At 36.1% G+C, this 15,172-nt stretch overlaps 1 protein-coding gene across 13 annotated transcripts in view; it reads left to right on the top strand.

Moving 5' to 3' along the window:
* Window positions 1-15,172, top strand: part of SGCG (sarcoglycan gamma) — a 149,725-nt gene that overhangs the window by 68,820 nt on the left and 65,733 nt on the right. For 7 of the 13 annotated variants that reach the window (XM_074816023.1, XM_074816012.1, XM_074816010.1 and 4 more), the window contains one exon: window positions 6,314-6,511. In XM_074816023.1, the coding sequence (XP_074672124.1) occupies window positions 6,317-6,511 (195 nt within the window). In that variant the 5' untranslated portion in view covers window positions 6,314-6,316. Of the gene's footprint in view, window positions 1-5,780; window positions 5,908-6,313; window positions 6,512-15,172 lie in introns of all 13 variants that reach the window. The other 6 variants (XM_074816020.1, XM_074816014.1, XM_074816022.1 and 3 more) reach the window with 3 other exon arrangements.

Genomic DNA, 15,172 nt, shown 5'->3' with positions numbered 1-15,172 from the left:
GGGATTTCTCATACCGGAAACTAGCTACCTCTTAAAATGTTAGTGCGGCATGCAAAAAATCTGTCTAGAAATTTTGCTCAGCCTTGATTCTGAAGGAAGTGTCATGAAAATTACTTTTTTCTGATCCAGTTAATGTTTTGGGAGTTTGTTAAAGGAAGAAAAATAAATCAAGTTGAAAGACTGAAAACAAAATTTTAAAAATATTTTTACTTGAATGAGATTCGAAAGTACACAGATATTAGACTAATAATAATTTTTAATATAGCACTTCATCCTATGCTGTCAGTGACAGCTATTGCAGTGGTTCTTAAAATGTGGAAAGCTGTTAATTGTGAACGTGTCCTAGTTATTATGTAAATTTGCACTGCGGGGTATGCAAACAGTTAACTAGGCCATATGAATTTCTTTGCCAGTTTCCACAAATTATGCTGCAGGGATCCAGCTTTTTTTAGCTGATGACACTAGTTTACAATTCAAACTGTAATATACTATATAATATACAAATCTCAGCAAAGCAAGGTTGGGCAAGGTTAAATACAATATGTTTGAACAAGGGAGGGTTGAGATGAATTAGAAAATCTTCATCTAGTCGTGAGAGTTTGAGTTTTCTCTACCTTTCTGATTTTGTCTTGAAAGCTTCTCCATATGGATTGCAAATGTTTCCCTTCTTTTCTATTTTTTTATTTGAACAACAGGTTTGCCTGAACTGTTTTTCCTGTTAGGAAAATATTCCAGCTGCACCTATTTCCTGTTGGTTAATCAATGGACTGCTTCTGTCCCCCACAAAGACAAAAGTGTGCATGCTTGAATGCCACTAGTGTGAAGTCTTAATGTAGTTCTGATGTTTACTGTATAATAATACCCATCTAGCTCAACGCATTATATAAAAACACTAATGAACATAATGTTCCATGAAGATACTGTATGCAGATTGAAAAGTAGTTCTCACTTGCCTGAGTTGACAGGTTGCTTTATTTCAGTTCACAGCTTGTTTATAATGGCACAAGAATTTAGTTTAAATGGTTAAAATGGTCTTTCTGCTGAACTGTTTTAGTTTAGCACTATCACCTCTTTCATCCCCACATATACTGTGAATTTTCTTGCATGTGAATGAATATAGTTCATGTAAAGAGAGTAGAAGCATTGATGACTGAAGTTTCCTTTCAAAAGAACATGTATGCTATGAGCATCGGTGGTGCAAATTTCTTCATGAAACCTCACTAGTTCTTCTTAACTCTGGTTGGAAAAGGCTCTCTTGAGTGCTAAGCTTTTTGTCCCTTTGCTGAAAATCCCAACACAATTGGAAACAGACCAAAAATATAAAATGCTAATAATTATATAATTATTAATGGAATTACAGTTTGTTGTTAGTATTAACCAAGTAATCTTATATTTAAATTGTGCTTTCTAATAGTTTGTTATTATTACTTGCTTTATGACAACATAAGTACTTGAGTAATACAGTTATGAACTGTGCATTAAGAAGAATTTTATTTATGTTCAAGAAAATAACATAGCCATTTATGAACAAAAACAGTGAAAACATTTTTACAACTGAAATAAACTGAGACTGCTTATTTTAATTGAAATAGTATTGTCTTCAGTAATTCCTACAGATAAATAATTCCTGAAAATAACACTATTAACAAGCTTCTATTCAGGCTTGCTTTCCAAAGCAGGCTTACTGGTAAGTTTGCAAATTCCTTTTTCAAAACACAGCTGTCTTAATTGAATATTCCAGAACTATCAGAATAGCTTTTTGAACTTGATGCCCAAACTAACCTAAATCCAACAGTAACATTATTGATGGATAGTTTTTCAATATCTATGTATTAATATAAAAACCTCCTGGACCTCTGAATCATGCAAGTCACAGAAGCCAGTCTCGAAGTCTATCATGAAAAAAGGTGGAATAGATCCAAGGAAATGTTCTGTCATGGCTTTGTATTTTTAGAGGGCAACTTTAGTAACACAATGTAAAGAATATACAGCTCTTTCAGCAGCAGCTCATATGTGTATTCCTATAAGCATGAATTTCATGCGTTACGTGTAACACTTACAAGTAACTCCTGAATGCACGAGAAAATCTCACATGGTGAAAATATCTGCAGTGTACAAGTAATTCACAAGTTATATCATTTAAAATCCATGACACATCTTTTGGCAGCTAATTAGCATTCAATATCTGTTTTAAATCAGCAAATGGGCAAGAAGTAATTGGATAAAAATGGATCCCAGTAAAACAGATTATGACAATTGAAAAATACTTTCAAATAGCAAACTACCATGATATATGGCCACATATACAAAAGCCCATAGGGAATATTCAAGTGGTTGACCTTAATCTTATTTGATATCTGATTGTGTAGGCCCTTGAGTAGGAACACCAAGAAATTCAACTTTCAATTAAGTAGAAGACTTTTTTCTTATGGTACTGCTGGCATGATACAAATAATACATGTTTTCATGGCCCATTTGAATGATGTCAGAATTTTCATTCTGAAACTAAATTGCCATTTTATCTGCACTATAGGTTGCCAGGACTGTTCTTACTCTCTAGTTCATCATTGTGTGCTGCCTCCTTGTAAAAGAACATAAAGTTACTGAAGTCATTGTTCATTGTGCAGACTTCTTGCTTCTCCAACTAACTTGTCTACACTCAGTTGTCTAAGTAACCCTGTCCTTCTTGGTGTCTGTTTAGTATGCCCCTACACAACCAACTTACAGTTTCATGGTTATTCCATTTACAAATTACATTTTTCATCATAGTACTAAATATCTGTTGTTTTCCTTCTAAGAGTCTCTCTTGAATCCTGGCAGACTTCACCAGCCAACTGTGAGATCTGCCTGTCTAAGGCTTTCCTTTCAGTCCAGCTTCCTAAAACAGCCCAAACCTATGAAAGAATTTCTCTTTGACTTCTCCAGGCAGGCCTGTGGTTATTCTTCTGTGTGATTTCAGCTCGTGAATGTATAAGTCAGTAATATGCAAAGTTGATTCTTCCAGAAGAAACAGTCCAACAGTATCAATTCTTAAAGGATTTCCCCTGCAACTACTTAGTACTGAGCCACTAATTCTCTTTAAAATATTTAAATATTATATTAAGTAGAAAAATTTAATCCTTTTCAAAGCAGTCAGTTGTCTGGACCAGCATTACCCATTTTCTAGGACCAAAGCAATTTTTGGCAGTATTAATAATGCTCAGGAACAACAGAACTGTTTTCTGTCAGGAAAAAATAATTTGTGCAGGGAACAGTGCTGTGCTGAGAGATGTCCTCTGTGGAATTTCTGAAGGGCTGAAAACAATCACAAAACTCATAGGCTTTTTGGTGAAATGCATAATGGATTTTGACCTCGCCTCATTAAACAGCAGTACATAATACATTATGTATAAAACCCTCAACACACACAATAAACATTTTACAGCAGGGTAAAAATGGAACAGAAGGAGACCAGAAATCAAAAGAACCCTATCTTCTTGTTAAATTACATGCTTCTGGAAATCATTCTTGTTGGAATTAATTTGACCAAATGCTTATGTCTAAAGCATGTAGGTATGTACATATGAAAAAGTCATCCCAGGCTTGCTTTTTTTTTTTTTTTTTGAAAGAAGTTAAACACATCTGAGGTGCAGTTCACTGGATGTCTAAAATATACATCTAAAATAAGTCAGATAAATAATTCCTAGAGGGGTAGGTTTATCTCCATTAACCATAAAGCGAGTTCAGGTTGACTTGCTCAGATATTGAAAGCTAATTTGTTGGTATTTAACATTGTGAAATGAATACTAACTTCAGAGACCACTTGTGATGAGGCTGACATCGAAACATGAAGATCTGAGAATTAATGTACTCTTTATCAAATGGTGTTTCTATTGCCAAATTTACCTTGAAGATGTAGCGAACAGCAATACAAGGAACAGACAAAGTTTAGGTGCCACAGCTAGAGATTTGTTGTTGAAGGCTCAGCTAACTTCATGAGACTCTGCAGTTTCTGAAGAATGGTCCATTTTCCCACAGCCCTATTGAAATAACCATTTAAGTGTACTTAGAAGTGGATTTTATCTCCTAAAAAAAAAAAAAAAAGCAGTCTGTCTTCTGAAGGGGCTTCTATTACTATCTGTCATCTGTCTTGTTTCTTGTTATACTGACGCTTAATAAGTATGTGTAATGAAGGAAACCGTAAGCAACTCAGATGATACCCTCTGATAGGGTATTAGATAGTCGTACTATACCTGAGCAAGAACTGCACGGGTTATTTCTCAAAGTATATCTGTTGGTGTCACCAGATAACAGTTACTGCATCCTATCCTGTAAGTTACAGGGTTCAGGAGAAATTTGTGTGGAAGTAAGGGTAAAGGTTTTTCTAAGCATTTTATGAAACCCATTGTATGTATAAATGTCCTGGTTTGTCTTACTTGGCAGAGCATGGTAAGTAGATTTAAGATAGCGGGCAACTTCTATGGGAGTGATATGGTTTGTTATACAATGATTAGCAGGAAAATGGCAAAAAAAATTAGTAGCAATTCATATATAAACAGTATCCTATAATCAGTACTAGGTGCTTGAGTAGTACACAGAACTGAAAAATATAATCTGTTTTAAACAAACGTAGTTCACGTGATGAATATTAAGTAACATCTTGTACATCTATAATGTTTTGCAGTAATGTTAAGCCAAGTTATTTCAGAATCTATGATTCTCCACTAATAAATCCTTATACTATTTTCAGTATTTTCAGCAGAAGAAAAGATTTATATACACAGTATCATGAACAACTGAGACTGATAGCAGCAAAAGATTAATTACAATATTGTCCCATAATGGCTGTAGCACAGTTACATTATGAACTGCTGATGATCAAGTCTTATTTTTTAATATAAATAAACAACCAATTAAAAGATTTTTGAATGGAAGTGCAGAAATAAGATGAATACTGCATGTATGGAAATAGATAATGCATGAACTTCCATTCAGTTTTAAGCTTATATTGCGTTCTCTGTCTTGTAGTTTGATAGGAAGCTACAGGAACAAAAGATGACATCTTTCTAAAGATGAGGGTTAGAACTGAGAGCCGTAAGCTTGTTACAGACACAGGATGACTCTGCAGGAGACTTGAAAAGAGCTTCTTTAACACCTTCGAGTAATTCAGCGGCTGGGCAAGGATGTTATTTAATCACGTTTTGAAAGCTGTGTGGGCAGAGCACAGTGATCTCATTTCCAGGCATAAATTCAGAATTGAGAGGAGACATTGTGTGAAACCTGTCTGAAGGTGCTCTCTCATTTGGGAACATTATATTGTAGGAAAGTTGACCAGTTTTTGGTTGTAAGATGCCTGTGGATATACCTGGCTCATGGGAAGTGCTTGAAGTTACAATAACTATTTCCTTTTTGACATGTATGGTTGGTTTGTTTTTTTTTAATTTATATTGATGGAAATGAGACACATGTTGCCCACTGTTGTTCTACATAAGCAGCTTCAGCTGCTGAGATCTTATTCTCTTGGCTGAAATTGTAAGCTTTAATGAATGGTTTGAATTGTTGGTGCTGTAAAGGTAGAAGTTAGTGAATATCTTCATGTTTTAAGGAAGTGAAATTGGTAAGATTTCTTTAAATTCAAACAATGCTTCTTTAAGAACTATAATATAGAGTGAAGGAAGTTGTTTAAACCCGGTAAGTAAAGTTTTTATTGCTAATATATCTTTAAATATGAATATCCAATAAATTCAGAAATCATTATTTCTTTTACATTATTAAGAACCATTTCATTTCTTTATATACAGATTCTGAAGCTTAACATATTTTGGCATTCCAGTGATACACAGTTAAGTTTTGCAACACAAAGAATGCATTTTATTTCTGAATTGAGGAAAGAATATGTAGAAGTGTTTTTAAACCTGTGCTTACAAGGTACCGTTATCACTTGTAACTATTTTTACAGTAAAATTATATTGTTCTGTGAACCACAGATTATGATATGATCGTATGAAATATTTTGTGATGGGAGAATTAGAATAGTATGAAAAATGGGAGGAAATCGTTGCCGTTCTATATGGGATAAAATAAATTTAAGCTTAGTCCTGAAAATAGCAATTGATGCAGTTTGTATGTTAAAACCTCACATCATGTGTACCAAAAAGTAAGATGTAAGCGTAATTTGAATGGGACATGATAAAAATGCTTTCTAGGTAAAACTTCATGAGAAATTCTAGTAACTTCCTATTACAATTATATCTTCATATTTTCCTTGGGGTTTTATATAAATATTTTTAATTTAACTCAAAAAACTAAGCAGTCCCTTTTTTTCTTTACATAGCAGATGGTACGTGAACAATACACTACAACAACACCAGGCACTAGCCTAGAGAGGCCGAAGAATGAATATGTCTACAAAATTGGAATTTATGGCTGGAGAAAGCGTTGCCTCTACCTGTTTGTTCTCCTCCTGCTTATCATCCTAGTTGTGAATTTTTCTTTGACAATTTGGATTCTTAAAGTGATGTGGTTTTCCCCAGTAAGTGTCCGCTTTAATTTTCCATTCTTTTCATAGTCTCTTCTTTTCCTTGCCTCACCACTTCACTTATTTTGTATATACATCAGCTTCTCTGTAACAGATGGTTCTTTTTTCTTCCTTCTCAACTGTAATTTGTACTTTCGTTGAAAGTATATAAAAAATATCTACCTTTGAACATACTTCCTGATCTGTCATTTCTGTATTGGTAATAATCTTTAAAATACTGAGGTTGTTGATACCTTATATTGAGGTGAATTCTAACCATTCTAAGAGAATGAATTTTACCATTGTCTCATAGTCTCTGTTTAGTTTATATTTTATAATTGTGTTTGCTGTAATTTTATCTGATACAGAATTCCTTAGTGTTAAAATATTGCTGACAGTTGCTGTTTTTTCTTAGCTTCCTTCTCCTATTTATCAGAATCTCAAATTTAACAATTTATTTGCCCAATTAATTACAGCTCAGAGGTAGTTATTACTACTTCGTGCTTGAGGCTAAGCAGCTATATTATTCAGGAATAAATTTAATAACTTTCCACTGCCATATATATTTTAATATTTATAATGTAATTTTGCAGGTAGGAGATTAAAGGCTAACTTTCAGAAGTCTGCAAGATGTAGCTTTAGTCAGAATGCAATAAAATGCATCAGTGAATATTGAAGCTAAGCTAATTTGTTCCTAACATGTAGTTGTGATACACAGGTGATTTGAATAGACTTGTTACAAGGAAAACAATAATAGTAAATTCCTACAGCTCTGCCTTTGCTACTGAAGAAAGTGTTATATTAAAGTTCCCATTATCTATTGTTATTACACCTCTGTCACTAAATGAAGGCCATTTTATCTTCATAGAAGCATTTCTATACTTTACTTTCTCTTACTGTAAAGAAAGTAGGTTAATTTTAAGTGGTACTTACTAATACAGTTACTAGTGCTTGAATTCCCATCAGGTTTCTTCCCCCACATAAATTCTTTTCAGCACTGTTACTGTCATACAGATTACAATGTAGAACATCTTAGAACACATATAATTTTTCTGTTATGCAGGTCATATGGAAGATGTGTACTTAGTGACTACACATCATGAGTCACAGAGAACCTGTATAACTTGAAATTTTTATCTGTGTGGCTCAGGTTTATATTTTTAAGGAGTTTTAAAATTTTCTGTTGGTTTGGTTTCTTTGTGTGAAACTGGGTATTTCTTCTCTAGTATCAGTCAGGACTGAAAAAATAGCATCAGAAACTCCACTTCTAGGAACTCCTGTCTCCTACTAGTTATCTGTGAGAAAGACACCAAAAGCCTTGATCTGCTGAGGGACAGTGTCCTTCTGCCTTGGCAACAAGAGCAGTGGAAATAACAGCTCAAGTAGTGCAGGCTTACATTCTTTCACAGGGTATACTATGAATGCCATGATTATAAGGGTTTTCCTAATTCTCTGTTAAACAATCTGCATTCCTGACATACCTGGTTAAATAGTTAGTTAACTGTAATGCCTTCATTCATTTGGGATAATTTTAGGGAAACATCTACATTTCAGCTAAACATCCGCTATAAGAACATTTGTGCAAATTACACATGTATGTCACAATCCTCAGCAAAAGTATGTGTGAGGTCTTTAATGAATGGAGAACTTTTTTAGCTGGGTATTGTTTTAATAGAGTGTATCTGTCAAGACAAGAAGTAAACTCTGAAGATATCAGAAATATCCAGAGAAGTGCTGCTAGCCTCTAGAAGTCTAAGAAGGAGTATAGGCATTAACTTCATGTTCAAAGTCTGGAAGTATAATTGAAGCATCACAGTTATTTCCTCTGTCTAAGGAAATACTGTTTGTAAACAATGAGTGTGACAGTCATAGAAATTACCAATGCTATCATCAAACCCTTTTCCTGATGGAATTAAGCATTTATGCTGCCAAGTTTTTGGTTATTGTTTGAAAGAGAGTTATATTCTCAGAAATAGATTTTTATGGTTCTTGAGTTCCAAGCTTGACAAGTATTTGCTATTTAGGAAATCAGTTGATTCACATATATCCTACTTATCCAATTAAACATTCCCATTATTGAGAAGAGTTTAAAAGTAATTGTGAAATATTATCCTATGCAGTCATCAGTTATTTGGCAAATACTAGTCTGTGAGCTGTGATAACGCTTTTTATATTTATTAATTATGTGTTCTAAGTATAGTAGGTAGAGATTACACTACTTATTATGTTAAATATTAATAATAGATATTGTAATTTTAGCTAATACTTTAAAAGTATTTAGTCCTAGTTTTAAAAAAACACATTAAAATTTTATCCCTGTCAACAATATTAGAATATTAATAGCTAATAAAATATTAACAACTGTTTCTCTGTAAAGTAATACAAGAAACAAATTGCATTCTTACTAAGGTTAATAAACGTTTATAAAAAGCATGATAAACATTGAAAAAGGCATTTTTATAGTACAGTTCTGAAGAAAGTTTATGCTTAAAGAAAACTTCAAACATAACATGATTGTAGTATGTAGTTTTATTAGGAAAACAGTTTTGCAGTATAGTGCATTAGGGTGTTGGCGCTAGTGATTGATCGGCAGTTCTATAGCACAGTCCTTTCATGAGCCCACACAAAGTTGACAAAATTGTTATTTAGACATCAAAGTTTCTTTTTTAAAATAAAAATTGTTTTCTTTTTCTGTAAAACATCCTTAAATCTTTCATTAAATAATAACTTGCAGTATACAAAAATCATGTGCTATGTCTATTCATACACCCAGATTAAAATAATAATGAAATTATGAACAGAGCTTCAGCAAGTTTTGGCATAGAATTAATCCATGCATACATCTCCTGTCTCAACCCCAAAAAAAACCAGACAGTGTGATAAATACTAGCAAACAAGTTAAGCTGATAAAGAATGTGAACCATACACATATGCTGTGAGATGAATAGATTTTAATCTCCTTGCAGAAATTTGGAAGGATGATGAAAGACGGAGACTTTCCTAAACTCCATTGCTTGAGAAACCTTCAGCATTAAATGAACATGACTAAATTGTATTTCATTTCATTTCATAAAAACTAGACTAAAAGGGAACAACCTTAACAGAGAATATATTGCTTTTCTCATAGTGCCCCAATTACATAACATATGAGCATCCCCAAGTTGTGCAGATTGATTCACAGATATCAAATATGTCTCCTTTTTTTTTTCTCTGATGGAGTTTGGGGGGACAGGGTCTCAAGTTTTTTGGGGGGTGACAGAAGAAAGCTGTGGATTCATTATATTCAGCTGTTTTAGAGAAGAGAGAATCAAATAATTATGCCTTGAGCTTGATGAATAAGGTGTAGTAGAGTAATTTAAAAACTCAAATTAGTTTTGCATTAAAATTAGAAAGTTTGAAAAAACTGGAGGTTGGATTTTTTTCCTCTGCACATAACATATCAAAAGTTTGCATGAAATGGAAATTATAGATTTTGGGTTTAACATATTGAGGCTTTCTGAAAACTAAAGGGGACTGCTAGTCCTAAGAGTTTAGAAACTAAGAATCTTAAGGGATTCAGGGCTGCCATAGGACGAGGATGTCAGAAGTCCTGTGAACAATTCTGAAGGGTCCAATAGGTCTGAAAGATGAGAACTTTAATGTCCCTGACATCTGCTGAAAGGACAAACATGGCAGGATGTAAGCAGTGAATATTTCTAGAGGGTGTCAGAGATAACTTCTGGATAGGACAAGTAAGGGAGATATGCAGCTGGCTCTTCTACTCATGCAGTCCCATGGGAGCCAGGAGGATAGACCCACACTCCCATGAAGGGTGAAGTTACTCAGAAAAGCTTGCTGGTGTTTAAGGACAGTATCCTCCAAATGCAGGAATGATCTATCCTGATACTCAGGAAGAAAAGTAGTCTGGTTTAGCTAGACAGGTTACTTGTGATGGACATCCAATGCAAAAAGCAATATGTAGGAGTTGGAAGCAAGGACAGACTTTGTAGAAATTTAGAGACATTGTCTGGGCCAGGAAATGTGTCAGACTTCCTGTGTCAGGAAAGCCAGAGCTCAGCTTTAGTTAAAACTTAAAAGGGACAAAGGGTAACAAGATGGACTGCATCCATGGTGCAGAGAGAACTGTCTGATTCTCTTGCAGAGGCACCTTCTGCCATGTTTGAAAGGTTATGGAGACTGGGGAGATCCTCAATGATGGAGAACACAAGTGTTGCACTTGTCTTCAAAAAAAGAGGTCAAAGGAATGCTCAGCGTCACTTCAGTCCCTGGGAAAATGATGGAGCAAGTCACCTTGGAAGATATTTCAAGACCCATGAAGGAGAATAAGGTAATGGGAAACAGTCAGCATGGATTTCTCAAGGGTGAATGATGCCTGACTAACGTGATTAATATCTTCATAAGTGATCTGGATGATGGGATCAAGTGTACCCTGATGAAGTTTGCTGATGATACCAAACTGAGTGGGGAAGTGGACACTTCGGAAGGGAGAGCCAGCCAGTGGGAAGACCTGGATAGGTTGGAAGAGTAGGCTAACAAGAACCTTATGAAGTTCAACAAGGACAAGTGCAAGGTCTTGCACCTGGGAAGACATAATCCAGGAGTGCAGTACAGACTGGGATCTACCTGGCTGGGGACCAGCTCTGTGGAAAGGGATCTGGGGGTCCTGATGGACAACAAGCTCAGTATGAGTGAACAGTGTGCTGCAGCAGCAAAGAAAGCCAACAGGATGCTCGCTTGCATCAATAAGGGCATCACCAGCAGAGATAAAGAAGTCATTATCCTGCTCTGCTCAGCACTTGTCAGGCCACACCTGGAATACTGTGTTCAGTTTTGGTCCCTGCTATACAAAAAAGATGTGGACAGACTGGAGAGAGTCCAGAGAAGGGCCACAAAGATGATCAAAGGACTGGGAAGCCTGCCATATGAGGAAAAGTTGCAAAAACTGGGTTTGTTCAGCTTTGAGAAAAGAAGGCTTGGGGGAGACCTTATCACCATGTTCCAGTATTTAAAGGGTGGCTACAGAAAAGATTGAGCCCTGTTTTACAAGGACTCACACAGAAAAGATGAGGGATAATGAGTACAGGTTACTCCTGAGGAGATTCCAACTGGACACAAGAGGAAAATTTTTCACAATGAGAACAATCAGCCACTGGAATAATCTCCCTAGGGAAGTGGTGGATTCCCAACATTGGACACTTAAAATTCATCTGGACAGAGTGCTGGGCCGTCTTGTCTAGATCGTGCTTTTGCCAAGAAAGGTTGGACCAGATGATCCTTGAGGTCCCTTCCAACTTGGGATTCTAGGATTCTGTGATTACCTTCAATGATAAAATGTCTGGAATTATAGACAATGGGAGGGCACAAGATGTCATCTGCCTTGACTTCAGCAAGGCTTTTGACACTCTCCCACAATATGCTTGTACCATAGTTAGGACATTATAGCCATGAAGGATGGTCAACCAGATAAGTAAAAAAAAAAAATAAACTGTATGGATGGCCAGACTGAGAAGGTAGTTACTAATGTGTTGTACTCTACGTGGAGGCCAGTAATAATTGTTGCAGGGGTCTATCCTGACACTGGTCCTTTTTAACAACTTTATCAGTGACTTAGAAGAGGTGGCAGAATGCTTTCTCATTAAATTTGCAGATGATACCAATTTGGGGGTACCATTAAATTATTTCAGCCTCAGGCTGACATTCAGAGAAGCCTAGACAGGCTGGAGGTATGGTCCAACGTTACAAAATTCAAGAAGAACAAACGCAAAGTCCTGCTCCTGGGAAGGAGGAGCCCCTGGCACCATCACAGGCTGATTCTACGTGGCCGAGGGCAACTCTGTGAAGAAGGCCCTGGGGGTTGGTGGGCAGCAAGCTGAGCATGAGCCAGCAGTGACCCTGGCAGCAATGAAGGCCAAGAGCTTTCTGGTCTGTGTGAACAGGGGCAGAGCTGGAGACCACAGGAAGTGATTATCTCCCTTTACACAGCACTCGTTATACACACATATAATACAGTCTCCAGTTTTGAGCTTCCCAATAGAAGAGAGATTTTCACAAACTTTAGTATCATTTTTGTTTTTAAGAAGTTCTGTCTTGTGGTTGGCCATCTGATGTTGCCAAAACAGAATATCTTTTATTCTATAAATAATTTTACACTGGTGATTTCCTCTAAAAAACTCATTATTAATCTTCCTTATGCTTCTGACAAAAAAGAGGTGAATGCTTCATAGGAAAAAATATGTTCCTCTTTTACCTTGTTGTCTTACTTTTATTAAAATGACTGCATAATTTTTAAATGGTCCACTGACTCTTAGCTTATAACATTTTAATTTCAAGGCCATCAGTTATACTAGACTAGGTGCTATCATTAGAGATGCAAATTCATCCTTCTAGACACTACCAGATCCTAAAATATTTAACTAGAAAAATACTGAATACACTGAATGCAAAAATACTCCTTACTCTCATTGTTGTTTTCTGAATCCTTATTGTGATATAAACTATAGAATTGGGCATTTCTCAGTCTTCCTAATTGAAACTGGTTTGATTTATAGGGAAAAACTGATTTTTTTAATGGGCTGGAGATAACACATGCTTTAGCTGTCAGATAATTACAGCATTCACCTTGGAGACAGAAGCTTCTGTTGTAGCTCCTGCTCCAATTAATATTTGATGATTTTATATGAAGTAGAACAAACTAGAAAAAGAGAGAGTAAAAGATTCCAAATGTACCGTATCTGTTGGTTAGAGCATGAATCTCTAGGAGAAGATACGAGATCAGATTTTCCCAGGGAAAGGAGAAGTGTTTATCTGGGAGTGCAACAACCCAGCTGAGTCCTGCAACCACTTGTAAAAGGAGATCAGTACCTCTTCACATGGCCCCTCTTTATCCTTGTAGACTTTATTCATAAGACGGTCACTTAGGAGATTTTGATTGTCATGTCCAATGGTAATCAGATAATTTAACTGCAAGAATATTAGTATGCCTAAATCTGTTGGACAAGTGAGCAGGACTTTTGAGGATCTATATTTTAGAATTTGATTCTTAAATTATTTAAGTATCTCCCATATAATTGCCCAACATATAAATTCTATAATGACATGTCTCTAGAGGCTGCATGACTGGCAAACAATTTGGAAAAGTCGGACAGTATTTAGCTAAGCTGTATAACAATGGTTTATACACACTGAGCATGTGAAAGCTTTATAGAGATTAGCTGCTCAGTAGGAGGCATTAACAAGAGGTGTTTGGCATCTCAGTTTGTTACATAACTGATATGATTTCACAACTATAATCTTTTGTTTACATTGCTGCCTCGGTGGTTTCTGAGGGTTTTTTTCTTTTTGCATTTTTACTTTTCCATTATCTTTATATTCCTTAGAGAAAACTAAGTTCATGAGACTGATTTCACATTTTGTCCTGAATATAACAGTCTTTAGCTGTCCTACCCTGCTATCACATAGAGAATTAGTACTCATGTCCTCAGAACTTCACGCATAATACTGATCCATTGTGTCAACACTGTAATCAGTGAAGAATTGGACCAACATTTTTAGGTCACTACTGAATTTCATAGATTGTGATGCTAGTACTCTTAAATTCAGGTGGGAAAAGTGCACATTTCTGATGCACTAACAAATCTTGTTCAGAAACCCCACATTCATTCAGTTATGATATCATTTAGGTTATGCTACACTATCGTAATGCCAGGGACAGTTTGCACCAAAGATTATTCCTAACTTTTTTTAGCCTTTGGTGGAGAAACCCATGTCCTCATGCATTTTAGTGCTACCATGGTCTCCTGGAATAAGAAAGGTCAAGGCAATTGTGCTGTATTTCATGTTGATATGGACAGATAGTCATGAAACAAAGAGGGTTGCCCAGGATAACTAGTTGCCTTTCTCCAGTCTGGAGTTTGGCATGTAGCACAGGTTTTTCTCTGACAAAAATTTTAAGCACAGTGTGAGTAAGAGAGGCAGACAGGTATTTATAGTCTTAGATGCACTGTCAGTCAAACATGATTCAAGTCTGCACTCAATCCCATGATCTCCTGTGTCCCGATCCAGTGTTGGTGGAGGTTTCGATAGGATCCCAAGAGACACAAACAAGGTCAAATACCATCTACCCAAAACAGTTTTTATTATTAAAAGTGAAGAGGGGTAGCGATAGGACAAAATGGAAGGAAAAAACAGGAATAAAGCAAGCATCCGGAATAGAGTTGCAAGAATAGTCACCACCATGGATCCAGTGGCATCCCGTTGGTCCTCAGTCTTCAATTCTTTGGTGGTGAGCGCACACGCAGCAAAGTTTTCTGTTGCCTTTTAAGTTCATCGTATCAGCTGATTAGCATATCTGCCCACCTTTAGTTTTTCCTCTGGTCCCACAGGTTTTTGCTGACTTCATGCTTCTTGAGCAGTCATCCGGTTTCTGGGGGAGAAATGCTCACCTCTTATCAGTTCATTAACAATGCATGCATGGTGTCTGGTGTACAGAATAGAGTCACAAATGGCTACACGATGGAGCCAGTGATAAACATTTGGTTTCGCTCAGTCCATGTCTCCCCCTTTGAGGCTTATCTAAGGAGTTTGACAATACAACTGCAAGGGAGTGGGGGATGCATCCTTCAATACACTCCTGCTTCCTTGGGTGACATTCCTTAGACTAATCCAAAGGCTGCAACT

Source organism: Strix aluco, chromosome 2, assembly GCF_031877795.1.
Source record: "Strix aluco isolate bStrAlu1 chromosome 2, bStrAlu1.hap1, whole genome shotgun sequence".
Lineage (NCBI taxonomy): Eukaryota > Metazoa > Chordata > Aves > Strigiformes > Strigidae > Strix > Strix aluco.
This window is presented reverse-complemented; position numbering and strand designations above follow the sequence as displayed.